Source organism: Eptatretus burgeri, chromosome 12 (genome assembly GCF_056783735.1).
Source record: "Eptatretus burgeri isolate ZD-2024b chromosome 12, Ebu_testis_v1, whole genome shotgun sequence".
Taxonomy (NCBI): domain Eukaryota; kingdom Metazoa; phylum Chordata; class Myxini; order Myxiniformes; family Myxinidae; genus Eptatretus; species Eptatretus burgeri.
The window spans coordinates 22,890,052-22,911,272 of NC_140972.1; the positions used below are offsets into that span (position 1 = coordinate 22,890,052).

The 21,221-nt window shown below is 45.4% G+C and overlaps 2 protein-coding genes across 9 annotated transcripts in view; one reads left to right on the top strand and one right to left on the bottom strand.

Annotated features, from left to right (window-relative positions):
* FANCI (FA complementation group I) overlaps nt 1-16,963 on the bottom strand; it is a 202,576-nt gene extending 185,613 nt beyond the window's left edge. For 4 of the 8 annotated variants that reach the window (XM_085849819.1, XM_085849817.1, XM_085849818.1 and 1 more), the window contains exons 1-3: nt 16,848-16,962; nt 14,178-14,270; nt 5,790-5,865 (exon numbers count right to left, since the gene is read on the bottom strand). In XM_085849819.1, coding sequence (XP_085705945.1) covers nt 5,790-5,865; nt 14,178-14,270; nt 16,848-16,904 — 226 coding nt within the window. In that variant the 5' untranslated portion in view covers nt 16,905-16,962. Of the gene's footprint in view, nt 1-5,789; nt 5,866-14,177; nt 14,271-14,803; nt 14,967-15,430; nt 15,480-16,847 lie in introns of those variants that run through there. The other 4 variants (XM_085849821.1, XM_085849816.1, XM_085849820.1 and 1 more) reach the window with 4 other exon arrangements.
* Nucleotides 16,964-17,994: 1,031 nt separating this feature from the next.
* The window catches only part of LOC147015249 (ras-related protein Rab-11B), a 31,878-nt gene continuing 28,651 nt past the window's right edge, over nt 17,995-21,221 (top strand). The window contains exon 1 of the mRNA XM_085849824.1: nt 17,995-18,144. Within this exon, the coding sequence (XP_085705950.1) occupies nt 18,093-18,144 (52 nt within the window). The 5' untranslated portion in view covers nt 17,995-18,092. The remainder of the gene's footprint in view (nt 18,145-21,221) is intronic.

A 21,221-nucleotide genomic window follows, 5' to 3' on the forward strand; every position in this document is an offset into this window, starting at 1 on the left:
TCGAGGAGGTGAGGAAGGGCTTTTACAGAAGATCCAGGTTGGAGTGGAGGAAGTAAAGGAACAGCGAGGTAATCTAAGAGTAGATGAGGCTCTGGGTCCAGATAATATGCAACCAAGAGTATTGAGGGAGGTGGCTGAGCAGGTAAGTGAGATGTTAACGGATATTTTAAATAGTTCACTGGAGTCAGGACAGGTACCGGAGGATTGGTGAGTCGCAAATGTAACACCATTATTTAAGAAAGGATCCAGAGAAGAATTGGGAAACTATAGACCTGTTAGTTAGACTTCAGTTGTGGGGAAAGTGTTGGAGATATTAATCAAGGACCAGATGAGGAACCATTTAAATAAATACAAACTAATTAAAGGAAGTCAGCATGGGTTTACCAATGGTGGTTCCTGTTTAACAAATCTTTAAGAGTTCGATGAAGCAGTGTCTGATTGGGTGGATGAGGGAAAGGCAGTGGAAATAGTATGTCTAGACTTTAAGAAGGCATTTGAGATAAGGTACACATTAGAGGTTGTTAGCCAAAGTGAGGGATTGTGGAGTGGCTGTTCAGGTAGCGAAATGGATTGCAAACTGGCTTAGTGGTGGGAAGCAAAGAGTGACTGAGTGGGAGGATGTCTTGCTGGTCGAATGTAAGTAGTGGGGTACCTCAGGGATAAGTACTCGGACCATTACGATTCATTATTAACATCAATGATTTGTTTCATGGGGTAAAGAGTGGGCTTTCCAAATTTGCAAATGACACAAAGCTTGGAGGTAAGGTGGATAGCAGAGGGGGTGGTGATCAGATTCAGGAAAGTATTGATACTTGTATGGATTGGGAAAAACATTGGCAGATGGAATTTAACCTCAGCAAGTGTAAGGTGTTGGGGATGGGAAAGAACAATGAAAATAGAGATTACAGGATGCAAGGGGTAATTTTGGAGTGTGTCACACAGGAGAAGGATCTGGGGGTGGTAATAGATATGGGAGGTAAGCAGGCAGCAAAGTGCCAGGGAGCGAGAGGTAGAGCAAATAGGGTTTTAGGTTGTATTCGGAGGGGGATCATATGTAAATCAAAAGAGGTGGTGTTAACATTGTTCAGGAATTCAGTGAGGGCCACATCTAGAATATTGTGTGCCGTTTTTGGTAATAACTCAGGAAGGACATAGATGCCATCCAGAGGGATCATAGACTCATCAGAATCCTTTCATCTTCTCTCCCGGTCAAGGCTGGATGTAGACTTAATTCCTTTGGTACCAGGTCTCTTTGGAGAATCCTTGGCTATCGCTGGTCGGACTGTGTCCAACGAGCGGTTGCTGAGACTCAAATGGGATTTATTACTTGCATCGTCTGTGAGTGTCAGCTGAGGCTGTATGGACATGTGGCTTGTTTTCCTGATGCTCATCCTGCTCACCAAATTTTCTCAGCGAGGAAGCCTCGTGAGTGGAGGAGGCTAATGGACCAACCACATGCCTCGTGGTTGTAGCAGGTTGATCAGCATCTCAAGGAGATGGGGATGTGCCAGGTATCTGCCTCGGGGATGGCCAGACGGAGGCCCCTGGAGTACCGGCGGAAAGTGGATGCAGTGACGTGCTGCTCTGGCGCATGCTCCCATTCCTGACCTGACACACTGATTATGATTACCCCATCAAATCAGAAAAAAAAAACTAGGTCACTTGGTAAAGCGCATACCTCCGCCAAGTAATGCCTGATCCACAAGAACATTTCGGGCCCAATACATTTTAAAAATATCATGGTATACATTACTATATCATTCTTGGTCCTATCTCTGGTGAAGACAAGGAGTTTGGCCTTTTGGTGAAGAATCACTTTAAAAATTAAATAATTCTCGTATCCAGGTCTGGATTCCGATCCTCACCAAAATCGAATCAATTCTTCCTTGCCACACACCCAACCTGTCCAGCAAGTTTCGTCCGAATCCATCCCCAACTTTTTGAGGTATCGTGCTATTTATCGCTTTAGCACTATCTCTCAATGGTGAAGAATCACATAAAAAATCAGATCCACATCCAGATCCTGATCTTCACCAAAATTGAATCGATTCTTCCTTGTCACACACCCAACATATCCACCAAGTTTCATCTGAATCCGTCCACAATTTTTTGAGACATTGTGCAAAATGTCGTTTTTGGCTCCATCTCTCAATGGTGAAGAATCACTTTAAAAATGCAGGTCATCAGATCCAGATTCGGATCTTCACCGAAATGTAATCACTTTGTCCTTGTCATACACCGAACATATCCACAAAATTTCATCCAGATCCGTCCACAACTTCTTGAGATATCCTGCACACAAGCAGCCAAACAAACATACAGACAAGCCGGGAGGCGCGATGGGTCGCCGAGCATGGAAACTATAAGATATAGAGCAAAATGGATGTAATATCGCAGATGGGGAATCACCTTAAGATTATGCATATCAATTCTCATCCAGTTCCATCTACTGATAACTACTCGGTATCCATTTGAATGAAAAGTACCGAAAATGCGGTTTGAAATCGGAAATCCCCAAAGTTCGAGGGGGTGCTGTGGGTGAACAAAGATCTAAATCGAAAATCCGGCTCCATCGTTTGTGCACATTGTATTCCAGACGATTAGTGTGAATTTTAATAGCCATCCGACCATAACCCGAGGAGGAGTAGCATTTGGCGCGAAGGCACCTCCAGCTCTCGCATATTATTGATTTTTGCACCAATTGACCTTTGACCCCTAACCTCAGTGAAATCAGTCAATATGTCCTGAGGCAAAGTTATAGTACTCATTGCGTACCATGAACCTGCAAAGTTTCATTCGTATCGATGCACTCACCTGGTTGCTCGGGGACCTTCAATTTGACAATTTTCGTGCATACCCTAATTGTAGGGGGCGCTGCGGGTGAAGTATTCCATATATCACAAAAACCGGAATACATTTGATCGTGCATCACCTGTAGATCATTCGTGCCAAATTTCATAACCCTACGTGGGATAATGGCTTTCGGAATTGATTTCACATGAACGGTACCGATTTTGAAGGTTTTTTTGGTTGTTGCTCGGGAACCAAAGCATCCCAAGCAACCATCACAATTTCCAAAGCACTAGGTCATAAGATGTACCTTCTACCCGAGTTTGGTCAAAATCCACCCACACTTACTCGCAATTATGCTGATGACAAACAAACAGACAGACAGAATTACCAACAATAAGGGTCACCAATTTTGGCGACTCAACAAAGGGGTGAAAACATAACCACCTTCACCTTCGGTGGTGGAGGTAAAATAAAATTAAAAAAAAACACACGATACCAGCTTCAGCTGTGAAACGAGGAGTTTGTCTCGACGACCTTAACTGCCGCAGTCTCATGGTTCAAGAGCAGGTGTCCATCCATCGTCGGTGCCGCAAAAATCTCTTGGCTTCTCAAAAGGACAGACATTAACTTCCTTGCTTTCAAAACGCTTCGGTGATGTTTGCTGAGTTAAGGTTCAACGTACCAAAATATCGGGAACAATTCCATGTCCGAATAGTCACCATGAAGCATCCGGCTCTCCCCACCGAAAGACCAATCAAGTGATCCCAAATCGTGGATACAACAAGCAAGTGAAAACTCAGGGGAAGAAGAAGAAGCTCGCCTTCCAAAACATCATGGATACCGCCGAGCAGTATTGGTCGGAAGAGGAAGCAACAAACTGGAAGACTGACACATGCAGGAGACTGGAGAAGGGAGACAATATAAATGTGTTGATGCAAGAGTACAACATGGGATCATCAGAAGAACAAAAGTCTGCAGATCACGATCCAATAAATTTCCAATATGGTGATGCAAGCAAGTGATGATAATCCACTTCAATTTCGGCTTCTGTAAAACTTTGAAGAGTGTTGTGAAGTGGACCGTGTTATGACTGACTCCGAAATCATCGACAGTGTTGTTAATCCACAGAAGGAAGTTGATCAACAAAAGACAACTCAGAATAAGATGACCTTTCACCTGAACACATCACCTGGGCTATTGGTGGGGTGTGCTCCACTACCAATCAGCTTGTATAGCACTCACCAAGTGCCTTAAGCACTCAAGCATGCACTAACGAAACGGTTAACAAGGAATAGCTACACCCCTGTTAAAGGTCTTGACATGCATGTGAAGTTTACTGAAAGGCAGAAAGCTTCAAGCACCGATGAAGTGATTCAGCTGTACCTCATATAGGAACATTTCATGAGGAAGAGGAAAATAAACAATGCAGCAGTCTCACATAAGGAGATGATTCAAGAAAGCCTCTGTAATTCAACAAGATGAGCCCGATGAGTCTGAGAAAGTGGACGTTGACACTTTCTCTATCTATGTCTATCAACTTCTATGTCTATTTGAAGTCTATCAACTTCAAAAGACTAGTATTTTATAATATACAGGTACGTTATTACAGGTTTTATAATACATACAGGTTATATAAAATAGGTACCTAATTGTTTTGCACAATTCACTGGTAATTACCTTTATACTGTACTGTTAATATTTTGTCTATTTTTTTACAGGCAAAGTTCAATAAGTTGCTCTTTTGTACCATTCTATGTAACATTTAGATAACCAGCATATTTGATTCACCGGCAAGGTCAAAGTCTTGTAGGTGCCGGATAACAGTTTTTATTGCACTTGCTTCTCCATGAGCCTAGACTATGTATACAAAAAAAAAGGTTGAAGAGAGGAGGAGGAGGAGGAGGAGATAATGACACATTGACTGCAAATTTGAGTAGCATTTATCAACAAGTCATCATTTGTGGTCTGACATGGCTCATAGTGATAACACATACCGACTGACATCTGATGGTGGCCAAGCAGTGAGTATACCGGAATGACATCTCCAGGCAAAAGGCAGCATGATTATGGTTCTAGATTCTATGTTTTCTACAAACAGAACTAATCCCCACATAATTATCATGTCACCATCAGGTCAATGTTAAAACCTTGATGATTCATTAATGTCTTTCAGGGAAGGGAGTAATCAGCCTGCAACTGAAACATCTCATAGATATGTGATTTCCAAACATCCCCTGTGGTTGACTCTTTATGCTCGAAAGGGAAGTTTGGATGGGCATCAAAATTTGGGTGTGCTGTACATGGGAAGGTTTTTTTTATGGTTAAAATAAATGAATAAAAAATAAATTGTACTCCCGGAAATGAGAATATTACAATAACTGAACTGCTGGACATAATGAGTTGAAAACTGGTGGTTGTACTCACGGGATGCACAGGGAGGGGGAGGGGCAGGAGTGTCAGGGGGTTAACAAAAAAAGTAATAGTCCTGGAAGTTTAGGGAAGTGGAGGACCCCGATTATGTCGAAGCAAAATGTGCATCGTATGGGGTGACCTAATGGAAGCCTGTATTAAAAGGCATAAATAATACAAGTGGGGGAATTAACCCGTACGTAACGATGGGTTGTTTTCTCGTGCGTTACAATATTCCAAATGTCATTCATTCTTCAGCATCTAAAAAGTATGTTCGAGCTTTAACCTGGAAAACATACCAGCAGAGAATTATCATACGCAGCAAATGCATGGACAACCAAAGAAGGAATCAAAGAAGTTAACTTTGATTGAAATTGTTTCAAGCAAATTTGAACTTTCGATGAAAAAGTTGTGCTTCAATGAAAACAAAATTCAATATGAACAAAACACCCAGCTTCCAGTGTGAGCTATCAATCTCAGCACTTATAAATCACAGATTGCTATCTTTTTGAACATACAAACTTCCACTTCACAATGCTGACAAACCCAGAATTGTTATTTTCATTGCCAATTAATTCCGGACTCACCCAAGAATATGGCACGAAGAAAAGCAGGAAGATTTGGACTAGTGCTCAGCGCAGTTTGTGTCAGCAGCTCCTCCAACTGGAAACATCGTTTAAAAAAGGACAAGTAAATCAGAAGTGGCAGCAGCTGCTCATACATTTAAGGTGCTGTAGGGTAAGGCATGTCATTGCATGATATGGTACTTGAGTGGTTACACTTCTCATCTTCTTGAAAAAAAAAAATCATCTCTTGTAAAATGGTGTAGTTCCAGTGCCACAGATTTCATTTGTGCTGCTCAATGAGACAAGTGAGTGGTTCACATTGCAATGTTTTTACCTTTAACCATTCATGCTGAAGATATGATGATGACCTGTTCTCTTGAAAATACATACAACAGGGTTCAAAATTACGCAGAACTTTTTAACCACGTGCATAGTGTGCCCATAAAACAAAACGCCAATTTTGTTGATACGAGTACACCCACTCTTCATGGGAGCAGCAGGAAAGGTCATGTTATTATCCTTGCTGGGGTATATACAGGGTGTTTCAAAAGGAGTGATGCAACTTTAAATGTTTATTCACAAGGAAACAGAAACCTCAGGAAAGTGAACCAAACATTTCTTGAAATGGTATGACATGGTATTTTCTATCACCGATTGATATTGCAATAAGTCACTGCTGGAGTTCGTGAGAGCCCAAGGTCTGAAATGGCATTTACGCAAAATCGCTGAAATTGACGTTCTTTTTTTATTTTTTTTTATTATTTTTTTTTTTTTTGTATACCTTGGTCGAGGCTCGTATGAGAGCTAACACACAACTCACTTTCTTGGTGTGTGCCTCTCCTCAGTTCCGACAGACATTAATCCTGACTCAAAGGGATTGTCCAACTTTCCTGTAGGTTTCATGTCGCACTGCCTGGAGGTAGTCTGACACCTCCTGCTACACTGGATGATCTGAAGCAGGGCGGTTGGCATTGACAGAGCCCTTGGCGTCCCCCCAGAACCAATAGTCCAGAGGGTTCAAGTCTAGGCTATGGGGTGCCCAGTCAGGAGCGGTACCCAGGGCAACAAGGCAGTTTCTGAAAAGCTGCTGCAGGAAAGTGATGGTATCACCAGCTGTATGCAGGGGTGCACCATTCTGCAAAAAAACAGGTCATGCTGAGCTGGTTTGGGGTGACCTTTTGGGCAAGATCATTATGGAACTTCTGGAGCATGGCCCGAGAGCGCTCACCGTTGATCGTCAAACTAGTAAGGTCCGATCGTTCCCCATCTGACATTGAAGGTGCAGAAGCATGTGACCTTCGGCCCTTTCAGGTACGTCTCAATGATCTCAGGTGGTTCGGTCCACCAGAAAATGTTGTTGTGGTTGTTGACGGCACCGTTAAAGTGGAAATGGGCTTCACCACTGAACCAGATCAGGTTGATCCAGTTTGGGTACCGCTCCATTCTGTCACTGAGCCAATTGCACCTATAAAGTCACCTTCTCATGTCATCTTGACTCAGTTTATACCCAATAAAGATGACGTATGGGAAAAGCTTCAGTTCCTTAATGAGGATACGCCAGAGTCCAGACTGATGTTGATTTGATGCCTAGCTCCCAGAACCGCCGGCGGTGGGACTTCTTGGGATTGTCCACTGCAGAATCCCGCACGGCGTCGATGTTGACTTGGCACTTGGTTACTGATGCTCTTGGTTGATGTCTTGGTCTTGGATCTTCACCAAAATCTAATCAGTTCATCCTTGTCACACACACAACCTGTCCACAAAATTTCATCCAAATCTGTCCACAACTTTATAAGATATCCGGCACACAAACAGATAAACAAGCAGTCATAAACTGGTGCTTACGAAATCGTCAACTTGACCTCTGACCTTGTCTAATAAAAGCTGTCTCTCGAGAAGGTAGCGACAAACCAGAAGTTTCTACGATGATTCTGTACCACACCATCAAAAATCGAATGTTTGACCTCACTGTGACCTTGACCTTTGACCGATTTTGACCAAAATCTAATCAGCACTAGCCATCACCCTCCTGAATCACGTGGTGTAATTTGACATTGGTAGCTTCTTCCGTTCGAGTTATCGTGCCAACAAACAAACAAACAAACACACACAAACAAACAAACACACAAGCAGATGATGGAAGTCATCAATATACTTACGAAATCTAAAGATTTCGTAAGTAACAATACAGACAAGGCTGAAAACATAACCTCCTTCACCTTCGGTGGTGTAGGCAAAAGTACAAAAGGATGTAGGGATGTTACTCCAAATGTATGTAAACAAGGATGGCATGGTCACAAGAAATCATCGTGTGAAACCATCCCTCCATCTTTATTTTGGTTGTAACAAAAAAAGACTGTGTGTGTATGTGTGTATGCGTTTTACATTTAAAAAATGTTTATATTATTATTACTTGTTTCTTTACATTTTTTTGGAAATGCATATAGATGTTCGACTGATTTGAAAATGTTACAATACAAACTTTATATACGGCCTCGCATTGTAATAGTCCAATACATACTTTACTGACAATCTTGCATTCGAAATAGTAAGTACTTTATATAAATAATGTGTGGGTTGTTGCCGTCACCAACTTCCTGATAATATTCCACCATTAACCACACCCATATAGGTCTGATTGGCCTTCCGGCAATTGTGTCTTGAGGCCCCATCCCCATCAGGCTGATTGGCAGTTGTAGTCAATCAGCTCGGAGCTCGGAAAGCTCGGAAACACGTCGTCTGAAGCTGCTGACGACGACAATGATAAGGATGATGATGATTATCTATCTACAATTCCAGCAATCTCTGTGTCTGTCTGTCTGTCTGTTACCGCCGTTTCTCGACAACCACCGGTCCGATCTAATTGAAACTTGCCAGGTATATTGCTGGGGACCTGAGTATGTGCCATTTCAAGGTTTGATATTAATCAGACAAGTGGTTCCCAAGCTATGGCCATTTATTTACCAAACCAATGACAGGACACGGTGCTATGACATCACAATTGTCACAATTCTTCTTCTTCGTTTGATAGGGCATCACAATTGATGCTGGGGACCTGAGTATGTGCCTTTTCAAGGTTTGATATCGTTCTTCATCCATTTCGGCTGTATCCCAAGTGTTTCCCAAGTTATGGCCATTTAGTTACCAAACCAAGCTATTTACCAAACCAAGCAGGACACGGTGCTATGTCACAATTCTTCTTCTTTTTTCTTTGCACGTACGGCCACGCACTTGTTATTATTAACAAGTTGATGAAGGAGAAGATTTGCCAGTTTTGACCGATCTCTGTTTTTTGCTTTTTTAATTTGTTATCTTTTGCCATGGCCTGGAGTCATGAAAAGTGATCCCTGCCTACATAATCAGCTTAACAGACCGGGAAGACTCATATGTAGCCAAAGCAACTTTTTTTAAGAGAAGATACTCCACCTTTAGTTTTGTCTGCAGCAGGTGGGACAGGAATTTTTTTCAGCTGGTACACTCTCTGATGGGGCTGTTAAAGACTGCATGTAAAATGTGCCCCTTTTGCTCGGGAGCCCACAATACAAATTTAACCAATGCTTTGATGCACTCTGGTACGCCTGGATGTACTTGGCCAGGAAGTACTGTAGGTACAGTAGGTTTGAACTTTTAACCTCATCAGTGTACGAGCAATCGAGTTTTCCTTTGTCCTTGTGGTTGTTTCGAAAGCAATTGAAAATAATTCATGTTAAATTGGATGTGCTATCGAAAGCCTGAGTCGATGACCGACACAATACCGATATAAGCCTGTGCCAATTACCAATTTCGATATTGGCCAGTGCCAATTACCGATATCAATACTGCACATGTCGTCATCGCGTGTGCCAACATCTGTGCGTATATAATATGTTGTCATTGCATGTGCTATTTCTTGGTGAGCAGCACACACTCGGTCAGTAAGAACATGCATTATATTCAGTGAGAAGCAGGTGCACACTGTGTTTGTATTTTACACACAAAGTGTGCCAATGTAAAATGCTTGGCAGCCTTACCAGCTGTATCCTTCATCTCACCCATAAAAAGACTGATGATATTGATATACCGGTATATACCTGCATGAACCCACTGATATATCAATAATTGGGGGGGAAAGAAAAAAGAAACAAAAAAACCCCGATACCAACTCTCCAAAAACATCTCTCCACAGGAACAGTCGTGTTGGTCACACCAACATTCCAACTGATGCGGATGGGCTCTCTGCCACTGTAACACACACCCAAATGAGACTGGCGAGCTACTTTAACTGTTCACTGCACCCCTCAACTTTGGCATTTCAGGGGGTGTCTCAAAGCACAGCTCTACTGGCAGAACGTCCTTCCATGACGTTGCACTCCTCTCCGTTCCTTGGGACAGTGAGTTTGCCCTTGGGGCAATTTGGAATCACCCCTGTAAGGAGATTTTTTTTGTTTTTTAATAAACAGGAGGATTATTAGTGGAAATTGGGAAAAAGGGGAAACTGGATCCATGGACGCATTGCATCCTATTGTATACTCATTAGAATTGATCAACACATGCACATTCATGAAGTACGTTTGCAGACGTGGAAGCATTGCCATCCATCAATCGATTGGGACCATCCTCTGTGCAGACCGTTGGTGCTGCCAAAGCAGTCTCCTGGGCTATTTGGGCACAATCCTGGACAGGTCGCTACTCCGACACAGGATACCAGCAAGCTGGTACTCATTTTGCCCACCTCAGAAAGATGACAGGCCGAGTCAACCCCACCTGGTATTAATTCAACAGCCCAGCAGGATTTGAACTCAGGACCCTAGGATCCCAATCCCACCACCCTAACCATTAAGCCAACACTAGGCATGAAGTATTGCCATCAAGACAAATACAGTGACACGTTACCACTCCTTCCCATGGGCATTTCAGTATTCAGCAGATAAGAACTTGGCAGAGTACCAGCACAATATAAATTAAAAATTTGGTAAAGATTATTGATTTTGTGCTTTTTCTTTTTAAACAAGATTGGGGCTTATGGAAGAAAGATGTGGTGGAGAACAAAAAGGCAATGGAGTGACAATGGGACAGTGAGGGCACAGTTGGACGCAATAAGCAAGGGAATGAACAAACAGGAAAGCATGAAAGATTGGAGGAGGGGAGGAAATGCTAACCAGCAAGTTTGAGTGAATTTTTATAAGATAGGCCCAAAATGGTAACGTTTGAACATTGATGTCTTCAGATATTTTTCAAATTTTTATCCTCAGTTGTGTGTGGTCTCAACCTCAGAAAGCCAAATTTTTAATGCGATTGAACATTTCCCCACCCTTTGGGCCACACCCAAAGTTTGGAGATTTTGACACCCTTGAAATATTTTTCCATTTTCAAAGTGAATTATTTAGAATAACCATCAGTTGCCCAAGGAAATTCCTTTACAAACTTATTTTATGGTTTGGGTACTAAAATATTTTGAACAAAAATCTTTGGGATCTGGATGGTTATGGATAGTGGTGCCACTTGTAATCTCTTTCGGCAAACATTCACTTCAGACTTTCTCAGGCCATATTTTTAATAACCATCAAGGTCCCATGGATTTTATTAGTGCATAAGATAGTACAAGTACTGTACTATCCTAGGAAAGTAAAACATTCATGGGACCTTGGTGGTTATGGCAGTACAAGGGGTCTCAAGACCACTTCGAGCTATACGAAGCCCTTTTTCGAGCCACGCCCACTCTCATAACCATCCTGATATTTTGAAACTAATATTATCAAATGAAAGTTCCATATCTATACTAACAAAACCAATTGTAAAATCCATGGGACCTTTTAAAAACAAAGAATAAAACAGGTCCAAAGTTGCCTTGTTTGACAGATAATGTGCATATCAATGTCCATATAATGTACACGACATGTACATGGTCCGCCTCTGTCACCAATTTCCATCACTTGCTGCAGAAGTCCACTATATTCTCCATTGCTGATTCAAGAGTAAAGTACTTTCACTAAATGTCATCTGTTTTTGGGCCATCCATCCTAAACATCTGTTTGTTTCCTTTAACCCCATGCTGTTTTGAATGTGGCCGAGATAGGTAGAAAAATGTTTTCTCGATGTGAATCATTTATTTTCCTGAAAAGTTTGAAGAAAATCCATTAAATATTTAGATACAATTTATGTAACTCTTGGGTAGGATGGTTTATAAGAAACAGACAGTATTTTTAGGATGGTCCATGGGAATCTGTCCACATTTTTTCTATGCTAAACGTTTGATGTATGCCTTGGCATCTTCATAATCTTTCTTTTGGAAGAGCAGCTGGCATCGATTGTTGATAACCGTTGGCGGATGCATCTTGCACAGAACTGTTGAAATTGGGTGTTCTTCGATCTCTGGTGTACTGGGCCAAATGAATAATTCCTTTCCACACAAATGAAGTAATGAAACCTTGACAGTCTCTCCATTCTCCAGAATTCAGTGATGCCATACTGGTCAGCGAGTGAGCTCTTCGGGGCAGAAATGGGCCGCAAATACCATGATTTTCGTTGTGGAAAATGCACGATCTATATGCCATGGCTGAGTAATGTCCCCTGAAACAAAAAGATGCATTTATTGTCAAGCAAAAGTATGTGTTTGGAGAAGTCGGCCTCAACTTTTATTGGTGCATGAATAAAAGGATTTTTTTTCCATAAGATTTTATTTAGCCTATGTCTTTTTCAGAATGGACTGAACATGAACAGCAGGAAGCAATGTTGAAATCACCCCATTTTCTATTGGCTTTCATTCAACAAACCCAAATATAAATAAATCAAGCAAACATGAACGAGACTCAGCCATGCTATCCCTGACACAATGGGATTAGTACGAGCTACATTCATAATGCCTAATGATAGAACTATGCTGATTTCACATAGGAACAGACAGTAAACAGATGGTATCTTGGATTGAATTGATGCTGGATTTCAAAACTGCTAATCCCAGATAACCTTTGACCTATTCATAAGCAGACAAATGTGGGAAATTGTAACTTACCAGGTATGATATATAAGGATTGGGGGGATATAAATTCAGCTTTCTTTTTTTACATGTTCTTTCATCTTGCCAAGACAAAGAATTATATAGAAGAAAAAGAAAAAAAAAAGGATATTACAAATGGCATGATGGGGAAAAAAGTCATGTAAGGCGGCAAATAGAAATGAAAGAAATCAACTTGCATCTCATAATTATGTGGTTTCAAGATAGAGAATGTATACAAGAGACAAAATTTGCTCAAAACAGCATTTATTTCATAATACATACATATTTTACAGTTTCAAATAGAATCAGCAATGGAATATAGTGGACTTCTGTAGCAAGTGATGGAAATTGGCAGACAGACCATGTACATGTCGTGTACATATACCTGTACATTATATGTACATCGCTATGTACATTATCTGTCAAACAAGGCAACTTTGGACCTGTTTTATTCGTTGTTTTTAAAGGTCCCAGGAATTTTACTCTTGGTTTTGTTAGTGTAGATATGGAACTTTCATTTGATAATATTAGTTTCAAAATATTAGGATGGTTATGGGAGTGGGTGTGGCTCAAAAAAGGGCTTCGTATAGCTCGAAGTGGTCTTGAGACCACCTGTACTGCCATAACCACAAAGGTCCCATGAATGTTTTACTTTCAGAGGATAGTACAGTACTTGTACCATCTTATGCACTAATAAAATCCATGGGATCTTGATGGTTATTAAAAATATGGCCAGAGAAAGTCTGAAATGAATGTTTGCCGAAAGGGATTATAGGGGGTGCCACTCTCCATAACCATCCAGATCCCATAGATTTTTGTACAAAATATTTTAGTACCCAAACCATAAAATAAGTTTGTAAAGGAATTTCCTTGGGCAACTGATGGTTATTCTAAATAATTCACTTTGAAAATGGAAAAAAATTTCAAGGGTGTCAAAATCTCCAAAATTTAGGTGTGGCCCAAACGGTGGGGAAATGGCCAATCGCATCAAAAATTTGGCTTTCGGAGTTTTAGACCATACACAACCTACGATAAAAATTTGAGAAATATCTGAAGACATCAATGTTCATGGGTGGGCCTATCTTATAAAAATTCACTCTTAAAGCAGGTTTGGTATTCAGCATTATTCGGTTAAACTCCCAAGGCAAAAATAGCATTCCTTTCCTGTTGTAATTCTCTGCAGACTACTGTAGCAAGACCTGTTACCAACTATAGCATATGAGAGTATGACACTCATATATTACAATTCTAACCGTAGCATTTTTGCCTGGGCAGCATTCAGCAATACTCAGACCTTAATCGTGTTGCTGAAATTCAAAAATATCGAAATAAATATATACGCCGGTATTAGCTGTCAACAATGTAGTTTTTTTTTTTTTTTCAAGAAGTGAAAGTTTAAATGCATCGTGTTTTCTCCATCCAACATTGCTCACCTCCCCTTCGGCAAGCATCCGCAAAGATTCCTGCAGTTTTGAAAGCTCTCCCGTCTCTGCCAGCTTCAAAAGTTTCTGTGCCATTGCATGAGCCTGCAGAACAACACAGATCCATACTCATGAGAACAATAATTTTAAGCCAGGTGGCTGGTTGCATTACAAAGTGTTTTGCATGTACATCTTTAATCGGAGAAAGACATGTCAGCAAGGATGAAGATTTCTTCTTTTGAATGCCACAGACCCTCGTCATGTTAGATTCACTACTTACTTTACGTACAACATCTATACATGGATGAGTCATGTATGCAATGTACTGGAGAAATTATATTTTTGTACCCCGCCCCTACGACAAGATGGGGGACATTAAAATGAGCTCCGTCTGACCGATTAACTGTCCATACACCTTTGTGTATGCAAAATAAAACTGTTGAACATTTATCTTTCATGTTGCAGATATCTATTCCTGACATTATCTCAACCTGATTGCATCACGGCTGTGATTGGCTGAATTTTGTTGCCATGGAAACCATCTCGATAACTCGGGTCGTGTACGCAATATTTTGGTTTCTCATTACACGGATCTATTCCCCATATCACCCAAAAGGTGGGGGACCGAGAGTAATCACCTCCTTGTTATTTCTCATGGAATCTCTGACGATGAAGCAGAGTCTATGGGCCCATCACTTTGCCATCGTGGACAGATCGGTCGTCTATCTGTCTTCCACAGTCTCCTTTCTAGGCCTGTATTATCCTGCCCTTTCTGTGCTTCGTTTCCTCCCACCCAGGTTTCTGCAGGGTACACGCAGCCCACCATCAACCCCATTCTGGGGGTTGTCGAGCCGTAGCAAATAAATAGCCTGCAGACCCCCAAATAAATTTAAAATAAAAACAGGTCGTATGAACATTCTACATTCCAGTTACAAAAACTGGAGGCATATTGCTCTCATTTAACCATCTTTGGGGGGGGGGGGAGTTGTAAAAAGGATTTTCCGATGCGTTTTGCATCTTTCACTAAAGGTGTACCATTCCAGACAAGGTTGTTGACACTGCCAAATAAAATAATGTGGGTTGGCTTTAACGTCTTGTGTTGGCCACGTATGAAAATTTGCATACGAGCACGTTATTTATTGAAGACTAAACTCAAGAAGGTCAACCGACAGCACTGAAAGACAGCTGCTATGCCTGATAAGGAAATTGGAACGATTCATCCCTCGAGCCGCTCCCCAAACCTAATCTTATATAATATACTCAACAGAGAGGACTTTGTCCCTGTTGCTGAATGGCATGCTCCACGGTGCGTCCATCCCGGGGTGACATACACTGCATGAGTTACCTCAGCAAAAAAAAAAAATTCATTCATGAGTTACCTCAGCAAAAAAAAATTTCATTCATGAGTTACCTCAGCAAAAAAAAATTCATTCACGAGTTACCTCAGCAAAAAAAAATTCATTCACGAGTTACCTCAGCAAAAAAAAATTCATTCACGAGTTACCTCAGCAATTTTTTTATATTTCATTCATGAGTTACCTCAGCAATTTTTTTATATTTCATTCATGAGTTACCTCAGCAATTTTTTTATATTTCATTCATGAGTTACCTCATCAAAAAAATTCATTCATGAGTTACCTCAGCAATTTTTTTATTATTCATTCATGAGTTACCTCAGCAAAAAAATTCATTCATGAGTTACCTCAGCAATTTTTTTTATATTTCATTCATGAGTTACCTCATCAAAAAAAATATTCATTCATGAGTTACCTCAGCAAAAAAAATTCATTCACGAGTTCTCAGCAATTTTTTTTTATTTTTCATTCATGAGTGTTCATCGAAATTGATGTATTCAAATAGGATTTGAAAGATGTATTCCAAGTGTTGTCCAGCTCCTGAAATATTCATTTAAAAAAATTCATTCAAGTTACCTCAGCAAAAAAAACATCATTCATGAGTTCCCTCAGCAAAAAAAAAAAAAAAAAAAAAAAAATCACGAGTTACCTCAGCAATTTTTTTTTTCATTCACGAGTTACCTCAACAAAAAAAAATTCATTCATGAGTTACCTCAGCAAAACAAATATTCATTCATGAGTTACCTCAGCAAAAAAAAAAATGAGTTACCTCAATTTTTTTTTTCACTCATGAGTTACCTCAGCAAAAAAATTCATTCACGAGTTACCTCAGCAAAAAAAAATTCAAGTTACATCAGCAAAAAAAAATTCATTCATGAGTTATCTCAGCAAAAAAATTTTTTAGAGTTACCTCAGTAAAAAAAATTTCAAGTTATCTCAGCAAAAAATAATTCAAGAGTTACCTCAGCAAAAAAAAATTCATTCATGAGTTACCTCACCAAAAAAAATTCATTCCTCAGTTACCTCAGCAATTTTTTTATTTTTCATTCATGAGTTACCTCATCAAATTTAGATTTGTGGTCACGAATACAAGCACAGAGTGAAAGCACTTTCACTTTTCAGAACATCAACATGAACACCGTTAAGTGAGGCGCAAAGCTGGCTTAATATTCCAAGGCCTTGTGTACAAACCTTGTATCCAAGGCTTCAAGGCCTTGTATACAAACAAGTACAACGTGTGCACGATAACTAGAGTAGTACAAATCCTTCTCTTAACTCTGTTTTCAATCAAATTTCCAAATCATTCGCATTTGTATTTTGTACTCACGTCCCCAGCGCTGCCAAGACTCGTATCGTTCCCGCCTCTCGCAGGCCAGGGGCACATGATGAAGAACAGCCAATCACGTTGCCGTATATAATTTTCCGGCGTCGTGCATTCTTTGTTCAAACTTTTAACACATTTTGCACAAGAAATAGACTGAATAGTTGATAATTTACTTCTCATATACGATTTGGAAGGAATCTGATCGCGGATTGAATATTAAAAAAAAAATTCTGTGCGGTGTCATTCATTCTCTGAAGGAATCGAAGTAAGATTCAGCACACGGTATCATCTGCCGTGAGAGAGAGGGAGTTTTTATGGTTAAAAACATTTACTGTTTGCTCCATGGGTTTCGAATTCCCCGGTAATCCTTATTATAATTTACGGACCGGTGTTTGTGTGTGCACGAAACCCGAGTTTTTTTTGGGGGGGGAGCGATTGAAGCAGCCATCAGTTACCTATACACCGCCGAAATAAAGGTACGCGTCACAAGAACGTGCTACATGCTTTTGGAACAAGACAGCCCGTAAGGCGGGTACTCGCTGCTAGTTGGAGAGAAAAAAAAAACCACAACAGCTCATCATCACAGAGGTTCATAGCATCCCCGTTTTTATACTCTCCCTTAATGCGTGAATTCACGCGAGGAAGGAACGACACCATTTGATTGGTAAGTTAAACACACCGACACAGTATATTTAAATCACGGTGAATTCATAACAGCTTTAGAACGCTATGAAATAAAATTAAAATGCACATTTTTCTATTTTTATTCACCGTGTTGTATTACACATCATAATTTTGATAATAAAGGGTAAAACAAATCAAATATTGCATTTCAATAGGAACATAGGATGAGTAAGGGGAAAGCCCAGGCAGCATCTTGTGCAGAATGTAGGAGAATAAAGGGGATCAAGGTGTTGGATCCACCGGGAGCGTTGAGGATGATGATCCAGAATCACCCTCAATTCTGTGAGCTGGTACTAAAATTCCTGAAGGAATGTGGGAAATCCATTTAAATTCCTTTACCCTCGATGGGCTTAGAAACAATTTCGATCACGTTCAGGTGCGTGGCGTGTATAGAGCCTACAGGCACTGAAACCCTATTAAAATTCAAAAAGAAGAAGAAGACAAAGTAATATGAAGAAGAAGACAAAGTAATAGGAAGAAGAAGAAGAAGAAGAATAAGAAGAAGAAGAAGAAGAAGAAGAAGAAGAAGAAGAAGCTGTGCTCACCGGAAGTGTTTGACGCTCCATGTCGGCCAAGATGGGAGCCAGGGATGATGAGTATGATTATCTCTTCAAAGGTATTTTCGGACTCACAAACGACGGATAAACAATTCAAAGGAGCAATCGTGGGGTTCGGATACGGCGCGTTTTAAATGTACTTTGTAAATGCCGTCTCCGCACCCATTCTATTGCCTTTTAAATTTATCTGCAATTGCTTTGCCTTCTGTCTGAGATAACAACGAAACAAGTCTTGGATTCACTTCGCCTGACATTACGACAATTTTGGCCTGAATAATTACCGCTTGAAATGATAAAAGATGCAAAGAATATATTTCCCAAATCCTGTCACCGCATCGCTCTGCCCCACGGGCGACGTGCGACCCGCGTCGCTCTGCCCCACGGGCGACGTGCGACCCGCGCCGCTCTGCCCCACGGGCGACGTGCGACCCGCGCCGCTCTGCCCCACGGGCGACGTGCGACCCGCGCCGCTCTGCCCCACGGGCGACGTGCGACCCGCGCCGCTCTGCCCCACGGGCGACGTGCGACCCGCGCCGCTCTGCCCCACGGGCGACGTGCGACCCGCGCCGCTCTGCCCCACGGGCGACGTGCGACCCGCGCCGCTCTGCCCCACGGGCGACGTGCGACCCGCGCCGCTCTGCCCCACGGGCGACGTGCGACCCGCGCCGCTCTGCCCCACGGGCGACGTGCGACCCGCGCCGCTCTGCCCCACGGGCGACGTGCGACCCGCGCCGCTCTGCCCCACGGGCGACGTGCGACCCGCGCCGCTCTGCCCCACGGGCGACGTGCGACCCGCGCCGCTCTGCCCCACGGGCGACGTGCGACCCGCGCCGCTCTGCCCCACGGGCGACGTGCGACCCGCGCCGCTCTGCCCCACGGGCGACGTGCGACCCGCGCCGCTCTGCCCCACGGGCGACGTGCGACCCGCGCCGCTCTGCCCCACGGGCGACGTGCGACCCGCGCCGCTCTGCCCCACGGACGACGTGCGACCCGCGCCGCTCTGCCCCACGGACGACGTGCGACCCGCGCCGCTCTGCCCCACGGACGACGTGCGACCCGCGCCGCTCTGCCCCACGGACGACGTGCGACCCGCGCCGCTCTGCCCCACGGACGACGTGCGACCCGCGCCGCTCTGCCCCACGGACGACGTGCGACCCGCGCCGCTCTGCCCCACGGACGACGTGCGACCCGCGCCGCTCTGCCCCACGGACGACGTGCGACCCGCGCCGCTCTGCCCCACGGACGACGTGCGACCCGCGCCGCTCTGCCCCACGGACGACGTGCGACCCGCGCCGCTCTGCCCCACGGACGACGTGCGACCCGCGCCGCTCTGCCCCACGGACGACGTGCGACCCGCGCCGCTCTGCCCCACGGACGACGTGCGACCCGCGCCGCTCTGCCCCACGGACGACGTGCGACCCGCGCCGCTCTGCCCCACGGACGACGTGCGACCCGCGCCGCTCTGCCCCACGGACGACGTGCGACCCGCGCCGCTCTGCCCCACGGACGACGTGCGACCCGCGCCGCTCTGCCCCACGGACGACGTGCGACCCGCGCCGCTCTGCCCCACGGACGACGTGCGACCCGCGCCGCTCTGCCCCACGGACGACGTGCGACCCGCGCCGCTCTGCCCCACGGACGACGTGCGACCCGCGCCGCTCTGCCCCACGGACGACGTGCGACCCGCGCCGCTCTGCCCCACGGACGACGTGCGACCCGCGCCGCTCTGCCCCACGGACGACGTGCGACCCGCGCCGCTCTGCCCCACGGACGACGTGCGACCCGCGCCGCTCTGCCCCACGGACGACGTGCGACCCGCGCCGCTCTGCCCCACGGACGACGTGCGACCCGCGCCGCTCTGCCCCACGGACGACGTGCGACCCGCGCCGCTCTGCCCCACGGACGACGTGCGACCCGCGCCGCTCTGCCCCACGGACGACGTGCGACCCGCGCCGCTCTGCCCCACGGACGACGTGCGACCCGCGCCGCTCTGCCCCACGGACGACGTGCGACCCGCGCCGCTCTGCCCCACGGACGACGTGCGACCCGCGCCGCTCTGCCCCACGGACGACGTGCGACCCGCGCCGCTCTGCCCCACGGACGACGTGCGACCCGCGCCGCTCTGCCCCACGGACGACGTGCGACCCGCGCCGCTCTGCCCCACGGACGACGTGCGACCCGCGCCGCTCTGCCCCACGGACGACGTGCGACCCGCGCCGCTCTGCCCCACGGACGACGTGCGACCCGCGCCGCTCTGCCCCACGGACGACGTGCGACCCGCGCCGCTCTGCCCCACGGACGACGTGCGACCCGCGCCGCTCTGCCCCACGGACGACGTGCGACCCGCGCCGCTCTGCCCCACGGACGACGTGCGACCCGCGCCGCTCTGCCCCACGGACGACGTGCGACCCGCGCCGCTCTGCCCCACGGACGACGTGCGACCCGCGCCGCTCTGCCCCACGGACGACGTGCGACCCGCGCCGCTCTGCCCCACGGACGACGTGCGACCCGCGCCGCTCTGCCCCACGGACGACGTGCGACCCGCGCCGCTCTGCCCCACGGACGACGTGCGACCCGCGCCGCTCTGCCCCACGGACGACGTGCGACCCGCGCCGCTCTGCCCCACGGACGACGTGCGACCCGCGCCGCTCTGCCCCACGGACGACGTGCGACCCGCGCCGCTCTGCCCCACGGACGACGTGCGACCCGCGCCGCTCTGCCCCACGGACGACGTGCGACCCGCGCCGCTCTGCCCCACGGACGACGTGCGACCCGCGCCGCTCTGCCCCACGGACGACGTGCGACCCGCGCCGCTCTGCCCCACGGACGACGTGCGACCCGCGCCGCTCTGCCCCACGGACGACGTGCGACCCGCGTCGCTCTGCCCCACGGACGACGTACGACCCGCGTCGCTCTGCCCCACGGACGACGTACGACCCGCGTCGCTCTGCCCCACGGACGACGTACGACCCGCGTCGCTCTGCCCCACGGACGACGTACGACCCGCGTCGCTCTGCCCCACGGACGACGTGCAATCCACATCAGAATTTATTTATTTTCTGAATAAAGTACAAATCTGCAAGTTCACCATTACAGGGTCAACTAGAGAGGGAGCACTCACTCGGTAGAGTGCAAA